This window comes from Penicillium concentricum (assembly GCF_028827145.1).
Source record: "Penicillium concentricum strain IBT 3081 chromosome Unknown utg000001l_segment0_segment0, whole genome shotgun sequence".
In the NCBI taxonomy this organism is placed as follows: Eukaryota; Fungi; Ascomycota; class Eurotiomycetes; order Eurotiales; family Aspergillaceae; genus Penicillium; species Penicillium concentricum.
In genome coordinates this window covers 5144188-5161292 of record NW_026622754.1, presented here as the reverse complement: position 1 = coordinate 5161292, position 17105 = coordinate 5144188, and the positions used below count along the sequence as shown (strand labels likewise).

Here is a 17105-nt window from a genome sequence, read left to right as displayed (position 1 = left end):
TGAGATCTTGCACCTTTATCGAAGTGCTATTAGAAAAAGAACTAATGTCCTTCGAAAAAAAAACAATGGAACTTGTTCGTCCTATCTGAGTAGACAAGACTATATTATAAGAACTTCGGTAACTGCTGCCCTTGTAATACAGCCAGAAACTCGTCTCGGTCTATGATCCATTCAGATACAAATTAGTACAATAGAAAGAGTTAAGTATTGGTTCAAAAAGGGCGGAGGCCGACTAACCTTTACTTGTTTGAAAAGAGATTGACATGGTACCCTCTCTGATTTTGGCATTAGAGTTCTTAGGGCTCCGAGCCATAACATTCATCATGTCAAGTGTCGTACCACGCAAGTAAGGAAAACGCGGAAAGGTGACTCGGCTATTCTCTTTTGAGGAATCGATGAACTCCGATGGAACAGCCATGGTAAGCCACTTGTCCGTCACAGAGTCATCCCACCGTGCGGCAAGTTGGAAAGTCGTACCCCGACGCCATAGTTGGATATCGGCGCTACCCTTGCCGGAGATTTGGAACCCAAAGAGCGAATTACCTTTCGTGGATAGCGAGTGAATGGGCCTGGAGTAGAGTAGCTCGTATAGAGGGGATAGGGAGCTGAGGAATGAGCGGGCTTCGAGGTCATTCCCAAACTCGATGGTTGTTTGGCTGGCCTTTTTGTCGCAATGAGAGAATGTGACAGGGCTTTCTGGATGGTAGAGCTGGTCAACGTGAGTTGAAATGTAGTCTGTGCAGTACATGCGCAGGAAATGGATGCTGAACGAGGAGTGGTCGTATGAATAGTCGGCGTCGCGATAAATATAGTACAGGTCTGAATATCGCCACGATGAACGAGTTCGGAATACCAGCACAGCTTTGTATTGCTTGTGCTCAGTGCCAGCATCAACCACATTGTAGATGAGACCGGAGCCACTGGGCTGTGACCAGGAAAAATCCGGACGGAAGCTCATTTCTAGGACGGCTTGTTCAAAATCTTCCGCCTCTTGATGTGAGGCGAATTGTAGACCAACACCAATATTTGGAGCAGTGTCATCGTAAACGTAGGAGTGCAAGGCGTTGTAATTGCCATCGGTCTTGTCAGATCGTACCTGACATGTGTCGGACCACTGTAAGAGCACCTGGCGGGACATGTTTCCTCGGTTGATCTGAACTACACTGAGAGGCATAAAAAGTTCCATAGTTCCTGGGGATTTCTCAGCGGCAGAGGAAGTGATCACCATGCGTCGGATAGACCGCCATGCTTCTCCGAAAGACCGTTCCAGAATGCGAACCTCGCAGGATTTCACCACGACAGGCGGGTTCATTGATTTCATGGTCGGCGTGTTCAACTGCTCGAACATATCAACCGATGTCTTGAAAATAATGCTCTCTGTAAATCCGGTTGCATCAACGGGTTCTCTTTGCCATACGGCGTCAAAGTAAGCTTTTGGAATATTGATGAATTGTGCGAGATCCTCATCAAACTGAAAGGATATTGAAACGGTCATGTTCTCAAATTTGTATGGCACAGGTTCTGAGACTCGGACGTCAGGGAAGCCAGTCAAAGCAGCATTTGATAGTTGGACAAGGGGCGATAGATCATCCAGTACGACTGGCATCATCGGTCAACTCCATAAGAGGGCATTGTGAGAATCATCACTTACAGTCTCGTTCAAGACACAGAGTGCCACTTTGGTTGCAAAGAACGATCTTGGGTTCGCTTTCGCCTTCCCTAGTTGCCAACAAGAGCATATATGAAGCACCCTTGGTGCGCATACGAGACTTTTTTCCCCCGATGCCGGCGTTGACAAAAGTGCGATAGAGGACCTTTTCCTGTTCGCTACCTGCATCCTCTAGGTCAACGGCGGTCCAGCGCAAATTATCCAAGCCAAGATCTAGATCAATGCCGCCTTCCCATATTTCCTCCGGCTGCATGGGCTCCCAAATGGCAAAGTTTTGGGTATGTAAAGTCGACGGTTCGGGGATGTCGACGGAGGTATATTGGGAAAGCTCTTCGTTGATGCCCTATATTGAATTAGTCACAAGTTGGAGGAAACGATAGAAAAGCACCAACTTCAGAAAGCTCGAAAATTGACTTGCGATCCTCATCAACCAAAATAGAAGAAGAAACCTCTTCCCCCAGAACGATATCGTACAGGATATATGAAGCCTTGAGGAGGTCAAGATAAGCTTGGTGACTAGTCACTCTTGATTCCATGGAGGGACTCAGACTGCCACGGGCACTGACATAGTTGTGTCTGTTGCAATTTGCTAAAGTCGCACGCGCCTTGCCAAGTCGTTAGTAAATGTTGTATCCCGTTAGTTTTAAACAGAGAGCTAGCTCACTTTCAACAACCACCAAGTCGCCACGCGAAGCCAATCTCTTGTAATTAGCCTTGTGATCTGCAACCCTTCATTCACTGATGCCTCGAATATTTTCAACGTCTCCGCAGTTGGTCTATGTAGTTGGTTCTGCGGCTCAAAACGTACTGGCCTTGAGATATGCTCCTGGTGTCGCACATCACGAAGATGTTGCATAGCGGAACTCACGACCTCGATAACGCGAGGATGGCCATACTCAGCATCTGAGTAGGATCTAGTGTGATGTACAACTTGTTTTTCCGTCAATTCGGGATCGTTCGCCCACATTCCACCATCGAGTGTCCGACCGTCGATGGAGCCACCAAAGAGAAGCTGCTCACTGCGCATTCGGGTATGATTTATTCGGCCCGGAGGAGGTAGGAACGGTGATGTGTTCAAGGATAACCAAGAAGTCGGCGAATTACCATCAAAGAGCGAATCATCGGATTCAGTTATCGCCGATTCTGAGGATGTGGATGCATGTCTGACGTTGCTGCTGCTCCCCATAGAGCTTCTGTTATTAGCCAGATCCGACATTCTGGCACGGACCTCATCGATTATATCGATTTGGCACTCTTCTTCGTTGTTAGCTGGTAGCTCCACCACGCCCGGGCCCGGGCTCATTGGTGAGACAACGGAGTCTGTATCCCGAACAGGTGATGCCTCTGTGCTGAGAACAATCTGTTTATCCTCTTCCATCGCCAGAACCATTGTCTTCTCTATACGAGCAAGCGAGTCACTGAGCTGATTAGACCGTGAGCCAAGAATTGGAGCAAGTAAAGCACACTCACTTCCCTATAGAGCTTATACATAGGCTCAGATTGCAAGCGTGCACCATGATATTAGATCTGATATCCTCGATCTGACTTCGTTGTGCCGCCCATTTGAGCTTTTTCCAGAAACGTTTCCCTTCGCCAATTTCGAAGCTATTGAACGGGCCAAGGAGTTCTTTCAATCGCTGTAGGGTCGCGAGACAAGTAGCGAGCGATCGTTCCAACGTCTGTTTGCGATCCCCATCCATCTTCTCGAAGAAAGATGCGTTGGAGCTCACCTTATCACCGAAGGTGTGCAAAATGTCCTGTAACAAGCCCAGCTCAGTTATCAGCTTCTGAAATCCTTCGGGAGCGCCCTTGGCGAGGATATGGCATTGGTTGTATACATCCCGTGTCACCTTGGCGAGGGCGGGGATATCAAGAACCCCGAGACTTGAAGGCATTTTTGACGACAAAATGTACTACTAATGAGAGTGAATTGTTTGAGGGAGCACGGACAAGAGCTGTGACAGGAGCAATTTTCTCCACGGTCATGATCCACAGCTCTAGGTAAACGGAGTGCCTTTCACCGGGTCCAAACTGAGGTAGGCAGTAAAATATAACAAAGTGTTGCCCAGAGACAAGCCAAAAAACGCTTAGCCATCACAATAATAGCCGTGAAAGAGACGTCCTGGAGTGATAATCCGCCAAGCGTTCCGAGCCAATACGGAGATCGGGGCTGATTCCATTCAATGGGTGCACCCAACCACAGGTATTTTATTACAAGTCAGCCATTCACATGGTATATACATTGAGCAGCTGTATCAATGGTATGAATGGGTATGGTGGAGAATGCAGACGGCCTTTCTAAAACGCATCTTTCTTTGATAACGCGCCACTAGGCCGTGTGCGCTGCAGGCAAACAAAGAAGTGTAGAAAAGGTGGCGTTGGGTGACTACAAGCTGGACGGGAACTATGCAGCGACCGAGAGTCTAGAGAATTATAAGATTTTCTCCTGTATTTGTGTTTTCCATCATGGATTGGATGTGAAGTTGAACGCGTAGAGACTGTCCACTTCGTCCCCTGTCGACGTGGCTCAAGTGAATTAGAGCATTGCAATATGCGGTGAGATACAGGGATGCAAGGGTATTACACTGCTTTCAAGTGACAAGTGACACAAACAAACCCTTAAATGATAGATATAACTACAAAGTACGGAGAGTACGGAGTATGTACATACTCTCCGTACTTGTAGAAAATTGCACTTCGTGACCCACTTCTGCCTGAGGTGTCAACTTTTGATCTTCGCGACAGCTCAGCCCCTATTTATTTTGTTTCTTATCAGACACTCCATCCATCTTTCACTTAAATCCAAGCATGGAACACATTTAAAAAAAAGTGTTCCACCAGACCTCTACAAGATCGCCCATCATAGACCCCCGCGATTTCCAACTAATCAAATCCACCATGGCGTCCACCCCGTCCTTCAGTTTGGACGCGTCGACAGTCCTCTGTATCGTATTCTCACTTTCTATGATGCCAATTGCTCAACTTCTGAGCAAGAAACTTGTACCAGCCCATAGGACACGCGATCGCATCCTCTTCTTCTGGCACGCCTATGATGCCCTCACCCACATCTTCATTGAAGGCTCCTGGCTCTTTGAATGCTTCTTCAGCTACACCATTGTCGCTGACAATAATAACGTGGAGCCCTTCTTCCTCAACGATTCAACTCGTATCTATGGTCCGGCCTACGGGACTAGACCTAGTTCACGTCTGTGGCAGGAATATGGAAAGGCCGACCGCCGCTGGGCTGGCGCCGATGTGACCGTCGTCTCGCTGGAGTTATTGACCGTCTTCCTCGGTGGTCCAGCTGCGATATATATCTGCTATCTGCTGTGCCGGTCGTCGAATGAGAAGATCAGTGCCAAGTCACGTGGTGGGGTTAAGGCGAGGCTGTGGCTGGTTTCAACCATGCTTGCTACGGCGGAGTTGTATGGTGGATTTATGACCTTTGCGCCGGAGTGGCTGACGGGAAGCACGCAGCTGGCCACCGAGGATCCGGTTTACCTTTGGCTGTACTTGTTCTTTTTCAACACCCTCTGGGTCTTTATTCCTCTGTGGGTGTTGTGGGAGGCAGCAAAAGAGCTACACGGTGCCTTTGTGGCAGCAGAGCCTCAGAATGAGAGGAAGACCCAGTGAGCTCGGTTTGAGCGTGGGTATCATTGGTACACTTGGATGAAATTATGCCCGAAGTTCTCTTTCTCTTTTTCGGAAATCTTGATTGGTTGATATCCATCAGGTACAAAATAAGGCTGGCAAAATGTCGCCACGTCTGTCAAGGATTGTGATAGAATAGATGCAATAGAATTCTAATTGTCTCTCTCAAGCATAATTCGACTTCCAAGGTTATCACCGATGCTTGAAGGTCCTACTCTAACTCGACGCAGCTACGACCTCATTTTGAAGATGACGATACATCGGAGAACTGCCCACTTGACCTATAGCATTGCTAGAAGACCCGTACAAGATAAGCTTGGACCTCAAGGATCTAGACTTATTTAATCACGGCTTCCGAAGCCACACCTGCATCGCGATTAGCGTAGTAATTTACGCTGCCTTGGCGTACTCCTCTTCTCAACTTGCGTTTCCTGCTATTTCTCGACTGCACACTTCTCAATTTTCGTCGTGCCACCGGAACTACCAAATTTGGACCCTGTCCCGATTTTCTGGTGCACGAGAGCTGGGACACACCATGGTCATCCAAGTCCGGAGATTTCCCACCCGAGGAAACGGAACGTGAACACTACAGAGACTCCGCCAGCTCAAACTCCAACCCCGGTTTAGAAGAGCGGCGTGTGAGGCCACGGACTCTTGTCATATGAGCTCCCTCTTCGTTGGCCCTGGGGATGTATCATATATCGCACTGTCTATACCCCAGAATCCGACATTCACTGGGAAGCTGCCGCTGATGCGATCCGAGCAAATATCCTCGCTACTCTACAATGGGAATTCCATAACGGTCGATGGGAGCAGGAGCAATCCCATCGGCTTATATGCGATGGGTACCGCGGACTCGTATTCGAAGACAAGACTCGCTTTGATGGAGCTACTATCGCTCAAGTCCGAGAGCATTTCAAAGACTTCGTGGATAACGAGCCCGGAGCTCTTGGTAACCGGTTTCGCTCATGTCTGATTATCGACGAGGGGGCTTTGAAATCATTTATCAGGTACCCCGAGCCTACTGCAACGGAGGAAATTGGCACCTGGGTGACATTTATCGAACCCAAATACGAGCCAGTTACTCAATACGAAGGCTATATGCGCATTCACCTCAGCCGACTCTGCCGGCTCGCGTGTTTGGGAGATGTGGTGCCAATGTCTGAAATGTGTACCATTTCTGAAGGTATTGCCTGTTACAATGATTTCTGGAAGAGCACTATACAGAATGGCCTCATGTGGTTTGAATGTACGCTGTTTATCTACATCCTACTAGGGCCAAGCGATGTGAAGACGTACAAAGCTCTTTGGGCGCCAATTTTCATCCCTATCAATCTCATCAAATTATGAGAGAACTTGAAACCCATACCAAAGGAACCTTCTTCGTGAGCGATTGGCTTTTGTATTGATCTGATGCATCTATGAATGTAGTCTCATCAAATTGACCTGTATCTTTTCAGAGACCTATGTATGCAAATTCTTGTGTACACTTGTCATTTGGACTTTTTCGCCTACAACCTAGCCTACACTACCATTCAGGGCGACACATGTGACTCCATTGCAATCAAGCACGCTATTGTTTCCACGGCACCTTTCATTGGCAATGAACAGGTCATCGATTGCAGCGGTATCAAATTTGTCATGTTGTGTGCTTCGACATTGATACCTGGACTCATAAGTATACGGCGGTATCTAAATGATCCGCCTCGATAATTCATGTTATATAAGGTATTATAAACCTTGAAATCCCGCTATCATGAGTTCCAAGATTGTAGTCTAAGGTGAGGGAAATTGTTTCTTCAGCTCTTCATTCCGATCACCATCCCTCTTACTCTTCCTTGACGTGCGTTTTCTCACAGCCAGGAGCCCTGTCTCCTCAGATGGCCATCTACCTCCTTTTTCTACTCGGACAGTCCTCTATACTACCAGTAAAGGCGGAATCCCAGCCGGATTGAAAGCTTGCTCAGGAACCTTGACAGAAACCCTTAGCCAGGATTTGTAGTTTCATAATTGAATTCCTTCTTGGGTTGTTTATGGTCAGGCGTCTGCTTGAAAACAGTCTAAAAGAGTTGAGTGAAGTTGTTCTCATGCGCAATCCTAAAATGCAGCCACTGGCCTTATCTAAAAGGCCAGACTGAATGAGTGCTTTGTCGATATGTTTAATGTCATGCTATATTTACTGTCAATCTCCGTAGCTAACTAGGCAGAACTTTGACGATATAGGCAATCGTGATGGCGACTAAGCGACTGCCCAGGTGAGGTTTAAAACAAGTTGTGCAGACACTTTAAGTCTGTTCTCCTGCACCTTCCATCACTCACACACACAATCACCTTTTGCTCCATCTGATCCAGCTTTTCTTTCTTCTTCTTCCACCACCTACACGGATCCTATCCCACAAACATGGCATTCTGTTTGCCCGTCGCTCTTCTCCCCCTCATTTATCCAACCTCTCCTACCCCAAAGACGGAGTTCCAGAATCTCCCCGCAGAAGTCAAGCTTCTCATCATTGACCAGCTTGATCGGGACACCTTGACCCTGAGCCGCGTGGCTGCCTGTAATAGGGAGCTATATGACATGGCAATGCCTGCGTTATATGCCCATGTATCTTTGGGGGCTCCTCCTCATTACCGCATTTGGCCTGGTTTGGCATGGCCCGCCGATCGTCGTTCCGTACAATGCCTTTATTCCAAGAATTACTTGCATATTCTTATGCTGAACATACAGATCGAACGCTTTCTTCTCACTATCCTCCGCAAACCCCACCTTGCCCGACTTGTCAAGTCCCTGGATTTGACTGACCTACACGACCTTTGCTACGCACACAGGAAGATTAGTACCCAACCAAAGAGAAAACAACTCGCTCTTGCGCCTCTCAGTCCAGAAAACCATCAAATAATCACGGATGCTGGCAAGAAGTTACCATTGCAATCAACAATGAGGGACTCGATGCACAAAGCCCTTGAGTCCAATATACCGCGGTCAGACGCGCTACTAGCTGTTCTTCTGGGGTATCTGCCTTCCCTAGAACGTCTTGAGGTTCCGATGGAGAGTGACGACCCACCACGCGATCCTGCCACCACAGACTGGAGCCTGATTGAACGCGTTTTGATCTGTATCGCCGGTATACGTTCGAGACACAACAGCGGGAATGAAAAGACAACTACACTGTCTAAGCTCACTCACCTGAAAGCCGAAGTTGACGGAACCTTCCCCTCGGCCGACGTTGACTGGTTCATGGTGCTTCTTCGAATTCCCACGTTGACCCATGTATTCGGCACCAAATGGACCAACAAACCACAATGGTTGAGGCCTGTGCATCGCGAATTCCCTCGCCTCATTCACCTTGAACTTCGTGATTGCACCTTTGATGCTCCAAACCTTCGAAGGCTCCTGAAACTAACACAAAAGTTGGAAACATTCATCTACGAACGCGGGTGGACGAAGAGGAAAGACTGGGTCTTGAAATCTGCGGACCTCAGCCAAGCGCTTCAATACACATCTCAGACCCTGACTTATCTCGAACTGTCATTCAATCGAAGTGCCCGAAAGGTATACACAGATTTGTATCTTCAACCTCTCAATCTCGCGGGGCTTCGTCATTTGAAGAGACTGCGAATATCAGCCGGCTATCTTGTCCAGACTCAAGCGAAGATGTCATCCTTGAAAGGTCGCTACTGGATGCTATATGATGACCATGGGATATATAACAGTGTATTGCCTTTGTACAAGCTACTTCCCGAGTCACTCGAAGAGCTGCACGTCTTCCAAATTAACGATGAGCTCGAGTTTATCCTCATCTGTGAAAAGCTTTGCGAAAGTCTCTATGGCAGAGCAGCGTCTACTCTACCGGAGGGTCACCAATTTCAGCACCTCAAGGAGATTAAAATTGAGGCCCCCTTCGAGGACAAAGGCGTGTACTTATTCCAGGCACTCTCCGAAGTCACAAACCGAGCTGGAGTGAAGTTGACAACAATTGAAAATTCCGCCAATTACGTCAAGTCCTGGATCACCGGGGATACAATAGTAGCATGCGCAGACAAAAAGATTGACTGGGGGTTTGACGGCGAGATTCAGTGGGCACATCCATTCACTCGGCGAGGGGAGGTGAATTACGACCTCGATTAAATTTTTTTGGATCGGAGATCGGGGGGATTGGTCTAGGAATAAGTGAATGTTGAAATGAGAGGCGGAGGGTGAAGTCTGCTTTCCCTTTCCAGTTGTATGTAGAGAGTACATCAATGTAGAGATTGACTGCCTTGTGGCCTGATCACGGACCACATGATCGACATGACGTAATCCCTCCGCATGAGGTGGACCTCGGCTTTAATCCAAGAGATCACGTTCGTAGCTTCGGAATCTTCCCACTGTCTGTATTGTTATCATTGTGAATTATCTTGGAATTATACCACCCATGTCTAAATTCTAGTTGAAACGGATATCAGAGGTTGAAGGGGTCAATCAGGAGAATAACAACTATCAATTTTCCAGAACTGGACTTTGAACTCCAGCACCAGGTTTTGAACACGCCCGAGCAGAGCCATGGCTGAATACAAGCTATCCTATGAGTCCCAACTGGTGTGTAGTGTCAACCAGCTTGCTTCGTCCTATCTCCTTACACATCCACATCGACATCGACATCCACATAACTACACTGCATCAGACCATACTAACATGCTCACGCAATCAAGGATGTCTACCACCCCTCCTACCGCTACGAATCCCATGACCCGCGCGACTGGAAATCTGCTGCTCTCCGTGGACCAGCCCTCCCAGCTCTAGGGAATGCAACTGCCGGCGCAGTCGGCGCAGCCATCTCCAATGTGGTCGTCTATCCCCTCAATGTCATCGTCGCCCGTCTACAAACCCAGAAACAGAAAAGCGGCAACTCGAGCGAGAAATCTGACGACCATGAGAACGATGACGAAGAATATACCAGCGTGGTGGATGCTGCGCGCAAGATATATGCACAGCAAGGCGTCGCCGGCTTCTACCCTGGTCTGGCACAGGATACTTGGAAGACCGTCGCGGATTCGTTCCTTTTCTTTCTTGCATATAGTGCCATCCGCCAGAAGAGGATAGTCGCACATGTAGGTGTAGAGCGAGCTGCCAAGAGCAAAAATATAGTCCTTCCGATAATCGACGAACTTGCCGTTGGTATCTTGGCTGGCTCGTTTGCCAAGCTATTCACCACGCCACTGTCGAATATTGTCGCGCGCAAGCAGACATCTGCAGCACGGAAGGGTGAAAATGCGAAGAGCTTGTCAACAAGTGACATCGCAGCTCGCATCCGTGCTGAGAAGGGTATTCTAGGCTTTTGGTCCGGATACTCGGCCACCCTGATACTCACCCTGAATCCGTCTCTCACGTTCTTCCTCAATGAATTCCTCAAACGGAGCCTCCTCCCACGCTCAAAGCGCAACAAACCACATCCAGCTTTGACCTTCCTGTTGGCGGCCCTAAGCAAAGTCGCCGCCTCGTCAATAACATATCCCTTCTCCCTCGCGAAAACCAGAGCTCAAGTAATGAGCTCGGACTCAAAATCTAAGTCTGGAACTGGACAGAAGACTCAGACCTCTCTTCTTGCCTCTCTCACCCCTGAAATACTTTCCACAGTCGCCACCATCGCCCGCACGGACGGTATATCAGGGCTCTATGCCGGTCTTCATGGTGAAATGCTAAAAGGCTTCTTCTCGCACGGCTTTACAATGCTTGCCAAAGACGCCGTGTACGCTTTTATAGTCAAGAGCTACTATCTCCTTCTGATGCTAAGACGTCGCTATCCCACGCCCGATGAACTTATTCAGCGTGCCCGCGAACAGGCGGAGGAGTACACGGATATCGCACGCCAAGGAGCTCGCGACCTAGCGGAAAGAACAAGGGAGGGCGCCGAGGAGCTGCTGAATGCTAATTCTGGTGGTGTCGCTGCTGATGCTGCCAGAAGTGCGAATAATGTGAAGGGTCCTGTTTCAACGGTTTCCGATGAAATCAATGAGACGGCTGAACTGGTCGGTGATTACGTTGAGGATGGAGCGGCTGAGTGGAGGAGCCTTTATCATTGGTTTTGGACGAAGGATCATGGGTCGCATTGAAGATTGATATGAGGGCTAAAATATAGTGCTTGTGGTGTTTATGTATTTACGCATCTGTGTTATAATCAAGATTTTTTGAAAATGCCTAAGCCATATAGCATTTGATATATATGCGAGGAATGGAAAAGAAAAGAGGTCTACCTTATATTGTTGCCTCAGGCTATACTAATACGGCTATTAATATATTTCCGCTGATTCCTTAAGAGGCCCCGCTACAATACCTAATTGGGACCCCGAGATTACTCCATAGGGTTTAGGTACTGATAGCGCCTACCCCAATGCAACATTGCCATCGATGTTGGAAACTCATTGGTTAATACCTAAAGGTTAGGCAACTTATTTTTTTTATAAAGTTGTCAATGATTCCCAAGTGCATTTTATATTCCAATACGAACACTTGATTTTTCAATATGGCATCAACCCAAGCCCTTGGAAAACTCCACAAGTCCAGCCGGCTCGTCTACCGAGCCGCAGAGAACTCCGAAGAGGACATTGCATTTTTCCATGATCAAATTATCAACGACGAAACTATTCAAACACTGAGCACTGGACGTCTTCCACGTCCGTCTCACAAGAAGTCTGCAGAGGAGTTCATCAAAGTAATCCAAGAATCCATGCTAGGAGTGATTATATGTCTTCCTCCTCAAGATTCCCCCGGACCAGAGACGGAATCCTCGACTGAGGCCCAAACCTTGAACCGACCTGTTCAAAAGTCCAAGCCAGTCCCAATCGGCCATATCAGCCTCTTCAGCTTGACTGGATCGGGTTACTCCCACCATCGCAATGCGATGATAGGAATTTCACTTGTGGACGGGTTCCGGGGGAAAGGATACGGGGGAGAAGCTATTAACTGGGCACTGGACTGGGGATTTCAGCATGCTGGACTGCACAGAATCACTATAGGTGGATTTTCATTCAACCACAATGCATTGAAGCTTTACAGGAAGCTTGGATTTGTGGATGAAGGTCGCGAACGTGAGGCCATATACCATCGCCGCGCTTGGCATGATATTGTCAGTTTGTCCATGCTAGAACATGAGTGGGAGGGTTTAAGAGGAATAGCGCCGGCTCAATCAGATCGCACTCCTTCTCTCCCTGAAGTGTCCGATCAATGAAGGCTCAACTTGTGCTCCATTGTTGACAGCTTTGTTGCTTCAGGTTGATAGAATGAGTGACAATCTACAAGATTAGCTCGGCCTTCAACATGGAGGGATTTGGAGGTATCTTGTCTCGGGATTTGACTTGAAAGGCATTTTAATTGTTGGTTGATAGCTGGCTGAATGATTCCCATGGATTCTACAGACCGAAGGCCAAACTCCAGCGGGGATTTGTTGGTAACTAAATATAGAGAGTAAGGTGCAGCAAATTTGTCAACTGGCGTGACAATTTGTACGATTAGATCATTTTTCTAGCCCAATGCTCAAGTAATGCTAGCCAGTACTTCTTTATCGTTATACAACAGTAGAATAGTGGAAATGCATGTGTTGGAATCGGCGTATGCCCTTAGACCCGGCGTATATAATGACCACTATTCAATAGAGGAACGGAAAGGTCAACGTCATTATAACACAGAACTATCTGAAATAATACTATACATAAAAGGATTGCTGTTGAGACCAACTCGAGCTATGGCGGTACCGCAACACGAAGATGTGTATCAACCAAGTCAAACCAAATGCCCTGATATCCAGACTCCCTCGAAGCTCTGGCCACCTTCACAAATTCCTGGAGCCGCCATGCACTTGCGCTTTGGACTGTGAATGAGGTAGCCAAGCGATCTATCAAAATTTCTCCGGGCCCGTTTATCTCAAGCATGGCCATCGTCAAAGGAAGCACCACAGGCAACGCGCTAGATTCCTTTAAATTGACCGCCGACTTGGCAAAGAATGCTAATTCAGAAAATATTCCATTTGCAAGTTTCCCTCCTGCCTCGTCCTCGACTCCTAGCGGATATCTGAGCCGGTGGATGATCAACAAACCTGCCAGACGATACACATTTGCTTGTGTGACCATTGATAAAACTGCATTCTGGCCGTAGCTGTCGAAAAGTCCAGTAGGCGTTTGGGGTCGCCAACGTCGGATTGTCTCCTCTATTCCATCCAGTCGGTCATGAATGGCCGAGTGTGATCCAGATCCGGTTGCAGGAGCTTCTATCTTTAAGGCATTGCTGCACTCGCAGATGTCGTAGAAATGAGGGAGAAGTGTTGCACAGAGACCAAGATATCGGTCGACGATGACGCGACGCTGAGGATCGAGTCGGATTATAGGGATCTCACGGTGCACTAAACACTCGACCGTGTCGATCAAAATCGGTGACATGGTTATTGTGTCCATGATAGGCGTTGTCACCAATCTGGGAAGCCATGGTTTGGCCGAGATGAGGGAGCTTCGAACGATAGAGTGGGCGGTACTGGAGTATGGTGCCGTGAGTACATTGAACACGTACATAGTCTGGCCCAGGAAGAGAATACAAGCTGCGTCGTAGTCATGTGAGATTTTCACACTTCGCAGACATTGCAATCCCTTCGCTGCCTTATACATATCGGGTTCTTCCCGCCGTACAACGAGGGACTTTTGGTAATTTGACATCAGTCCTAGAAATGCCAAGTATCCTTCAGTCAGGATCGGGCCGGATAGTTGCAAAATAACATAAACAGCCTTCTGAGATGCCGGAATAAAACTATCTCCTAACATGAATGGTAAATGTATGATTGAGAATTGTTCCACGTCCATAACGGTGCGCAACGCATCTGACATCGTTTGGAAGTTGGTCGGAGCGCCAAGTAATTTCTCTGGGGATAGTATCACGACATCGGTTTCTGGTGTCCAAGCTTCATCAGCTCTAGGAGGCGAACTCGAAGATGAGCGTTGACTAGATGAGGAAGACGAGGCATCGCTCTCGCTTTCCTTGGGCTTGGGACGATGTTGCAACACGTCACTGGAAACCCGCAAATCCCCATGTGGGAAGGCGTTGACAGAAGAGCGTTGTCTCATCCGCTTCATCCGACGGGCGGTGGAGCTAATCTTCAGACGACTACATCTGATGCATGTCGGGCTAGCACCTGCAGATGCAGTACATTTCTCTTCTTTACTCAAGTTGCAGTGGTCGCAGGCTTTTGGCGACATTATTCTAGCGCGAATGCGCGAGCGGAAATAGCGAGAAATCACCGAGTAGTTTTGTAGTAGCTCGCTTGTCGATTTGATGTCAGAGTTGTTGTTATGAATTCGAGTCAGATCGGCCGATTTCCCCGCTCCTCCCCAGGATTTCCCCATAGCCGAGGGTGGATCGACGCATGGACTTCTTCTTTGAGTAATGAAATCAGATCTTCAAGCTCCAGGGTGTTTTTAATTTGAGAGCACCTTATATCATCATTTCGAATGTCTACTGATTTCATCCACAAAAAGAACTGGTTGTGTTGCGCAGTGAATAACACCCCCAGCCAACGGAAGCGCAGACACAAACACAGGCCGAACCATGCGATCAGGGCACAGCTTTTGAAACAGCACGAGGGCTTCCTGATCTCGCCGAATGTCGCCGAACTGTGGAACAATAAGCCCCTCATTGACGAAATAAAAATTCACATAGTTAGTCGCCGGGTCATTGTAAGACAAGATCCCAAAGACCTTCGGGTTTGGCTCGTCTACCACATGTACCTCAAAAGGGCGACCCTTCGCATCGACTGACTGTCCCAGAATATCCCTGATCTCTTCATAGACCTCCACCCATGGCCTTGGCACACTTGAATGGGGTCGTGAGAGGACGACAACTCCGGGCCGGACAAAGTTGACTTCAGCGTCAACATGTACATCAGTAACATCCAGATCGTTTCTCCCGGGAAGCCAGATAATTTTCTCAACACCCAAGAGCCGACGTAGCTCTGTCTCAATCGCGGTCTTTGAAAGACCAGGGTTGCGATTTTCGTTGATGATACTGCTTTCAGTGGCCAGAAGTGTGCCTTCCCCGTCCACAACTATCGCACCACCTTCCAAACAAATCTGTGATTCCAATAGAGTCACCGGGGAGGGGGAGACATCAGACACGATAACCCTGCGGGCAAAGCTTCCGTTTTCTTCGATCTGTTCCGGGGTCATCACAGGCCAATCAAGGTCATCTGAAGCCCGTTCGTGGCGGCCAATATCATGCTTTCTTCCCCATTCACTAAAACGGAAGTTGATTGCGAAACGTTGCTTGATGGATTCTCCAACCCCACGTACATAGACAGGGCCTGTGTCGCGAACCCAGAGATGGTTCGTGGGGAATGGAATGACAGCGATATTCGAGGTGTTACTAGGATATTTTGTAATAGCTTGGCTAACCATTGACTTTGCTTTGTGGACATCTTCCGGTCGCGTATAGAGTCGAACTGGTTCATGGACCGAAATGACAGAGGCCAAATTAGCTACGTCGACGCATGCGCTTTCGTAGTACGCTGAGGCGATGGAGGCTTGGGATGGGAATCCGAGGATGGTCGCTGCATGTCTGGCTGTCTCATGGGGCAAGAAAAATCTTCCGGCTTTTACCAAGGATAAAGCCATATTTGCAATGAGTGGAAGGCCAACGGAAATTCTGCACAAGAGGCTGGGATTGTAAGGAGGGGAAAACCAATGTCCTATAGGTGAGCTCTGTGCTGAAAGGGGAATTTTAAAGTTGCGGGGGACTATTCTCCGCCCGTAAATTTCCACCTTGGAATGACATCGGTAGCATACATTGCCAGTCTGCGACTCAAATTACTCTTATTATTTACTACAGGATATTTACGACGTAAAAGAAAATGGCTGATAGCAGACGTTGTATTGAACTCCATGGAGTCAACCCGAGAGTCTATCAGCAACTAGTTATCAGGACACCGATAGTCCATAACCCAAAAGAAAAAAGACAATCCCAATCTCGGAAACAAAAAGAAAAGCCCCAAAGAAATTCCCTAAACCCTATAACCGCAAAAATCAAAGCCCATCACACCGTAGCGCATTAAGTAAACCCATCGACCACTACATCACCTCACAGTGAGTGAGTAGCAAGATCGCTCCAGGCCATTCATGTCGTAAGACAAATCTAACCACCGAAACCGTAGAGGGTACGGCCCTGGCGCTTGAGGGCATAGACGACGTCGAGGGAAGTGACGGTCTTACGCTTAGCGTGCTCAGTGTAGGTGACAGCGTCACGGATGACAGACTCAAGGAAGGACTTGAGCACACCGCGGGTCTCCTCGTAGATCATGGCGGAGATACGCTTGACACCGCCACGACGGGCGAGACGACGGATGGCGGGCTTGGTGATACCCTGAATATTGTCGCGCAAGATCTTGCGGTGGCGCTTGGCGCCGCCTTTGCCGAGACCCTTTCCGCCTTTGCCGCCTGTTTGGGATTGTTAGTTTTTGTTCGAGGATGTGTGTCGGAATAGAAAGGTATAATATCTGGGAGGAGAGTATAAAATAAAACAGGATGAAGGGTAAGAAGGTGAGGGTGGTTGGAGGTTGTGTTAAGATGTGTAAGGGTGGATGGCCTTTCCTAATTAGGGAAGGCGGGATGCAGTTGATGCCTGAGGTGCAAATCACGTGCCGACAGGAACATCATGAGTTCCTTATTTTAGGAACTTCAATCACGCCACGGCGACAATAAAGACAGGTTATATAGCGACAACAACCTGAAAAGACAGTAATACTTACGTCCAGACATAGTTTCAGATATGAAGAAT

At 48.1% G+C, this 17105-nt stretch overlaps 9 protein-coding genes across 9 annotated transcripts; 5 read left to right on the top strand and 4 right to left on the bottom strand.

The window, feature by feature from the left end:
- Positions 1 to 104: 104 nt before the first annotated feature.
- Positions 105 to 3564, bottom strand: N7517_001962 (uncharacterized protein; the record flags this gene model as incomplete). Its single annotated transcript, XM_056719692.1, has 6 exons — positions 105 to 160; positions 238 to 1599; positions 1652 to 2012; positions 2062 to 2274; positions 2334 to 3087; positions 3140 to 3564. The coding sequence occupies 6 exons, from the start codon at positions 3562 to 3564 to the stop codon at positions 105 to 107; spliced, it is 3171 nt and encodes a 1056-aa protein (XP_056583827.1).
- A 1003-nt stretch (positions 3565 to 4567) lies between these two features.
- On the top strand, positions 4568 to 5302 carry N7517_001961 (EXPERA domain-containing protein; the record flags this gene model as incomplete). The annotated part of the gene is made up of 1 exon (XM_056719691.1): positions 4568 to 5302. One exon carries the CDS (start codon positions 4568 to 4570, stop codon positions 5300 to 5302), a length of 735 nt encoding a protein of 244 aa, XP_056583826.1.
- Positions 5303 to 5855: 553 nt separating this feature from the next.
- On the top strand, positions 5856 to 6670 carry N7517_001960 (uncharacterized protein; the record flags this gene model as incomplete). Its single annotated transcript, XM_056719690.1, is given in 3 exon segments — positions 5856 to 5899; positions 5913 to 5956; positions 6042 to 6670. The coding sequence occupies 3 exon segments, from the start codon at positions 5856 to 5858 to the stop codon at positions 6668 to 6670; spliced, it is 717 nt and encodes a 238-aa protein (XP_056583825.1).
- Positions 6671 to 8363: 1693 nt separating this feature from the next.
- On the top strand, positions 8364 to 9446 carry N7517_001959 (uncharacterized protein; the record flags this gene model as incomplete). The annotated part of the gene is made up of 1 exon (XM_056719689.1): positions 8364 to 9446. The coding sequence occupies one exon, from the start codon at positions 8364 to 8366 to the stop codon at positions 9444 to 9446; it is 1083 nt and encodes a 360-aa protein (XP_056583824.1).
- A 414-nt stretch (positions 9447 to 9860) lies between these two features.
- Positions 9861 to 11410, top strand: N7517_001958 (putative mitochondrial carrier protein; the record flags this gene model as incomplete). The annotated part of the gene is made up of 2 exons (XM_056719688.1): positions 9861 to 9896; positions 10010 to 11410. The coding sequence occupies 2 exons, from the start codon at positions 9861 to 9863 to the stop codon at positions 11408 to 11410; spliced, it is 1437 nt and encodes a 478-aa protein (XP_056583823.1).
- Positions 11411 to 11820: 410 nt separating this feature from the next.
- N7517_001957 (GNAT family N-acetyltransferase) lies at positions 11821 to 12525 on the top strand (the record flags this gene model as incomplete). Its single annotated transcript, XM_056719687.1, has 1 exon — positions 11821 to 12525. One exon carries the CDS (start codon positions 11821 to 11823, stop codon positions 12523 to 12525), a length of 705 nt encoding a protein of 234 aa, XP_056583822.1.
- A 511-nt stretch (positions 12526 to 13036) lies between these two features.
- Positions 13037 to 14683, bottom strand: N7517_001956 (uncharacterized protein; the record flags this gene model as incomplete). The annotated part of the gene is made up of 1 exon (XM_056719686.1): positions 13037 to 14683. The coding sequence occupies one exon, from the start codon at positions 14681 to 14683 to the stop codon at positions 13037 to 13039; it is 1647 nt and encodes a 548-aa protein (XP_056583821.1).
- A 96-nt stretch (positions 14684 to 14779) lies between these two features.
- On the bottom strand, positions 14780 to 15946 carry N7517_001955 (agmatine deiminase family protein; the record flags this gene model as incomplete). Its single annotated transcript, XM_056719685.1, has 1 exon — positions 14780 to 15946. The coding sequence occupies one exon, from the start codon at positions 15944 to 15946 to the stop codon at positions 14780 to 14782; it is 1167 nt and encodes a 388-aa protein (XP_056583820.1).
- A 517-nt stretch (positions 15947 to 16463) lies between these two features.
- On the bottom strand, positions 16464 to 17086 carry N7517_001954 (histone H4; the record flags this gene model as incomplete). Its single annotated transcript, XM_056719684.1, has 2 exons — positions 16464 to 16765; positions 17077 to 17086. 2 exons carry the CDS (start codon positions 17084 to 17086, stop codon positions 16464 to 16466), a joined length of 312 nt encoding a protein of 103 aa, XP_056583819.1.
- Positions 17087 to 17105: the final 19 nt, after the last annotated feature.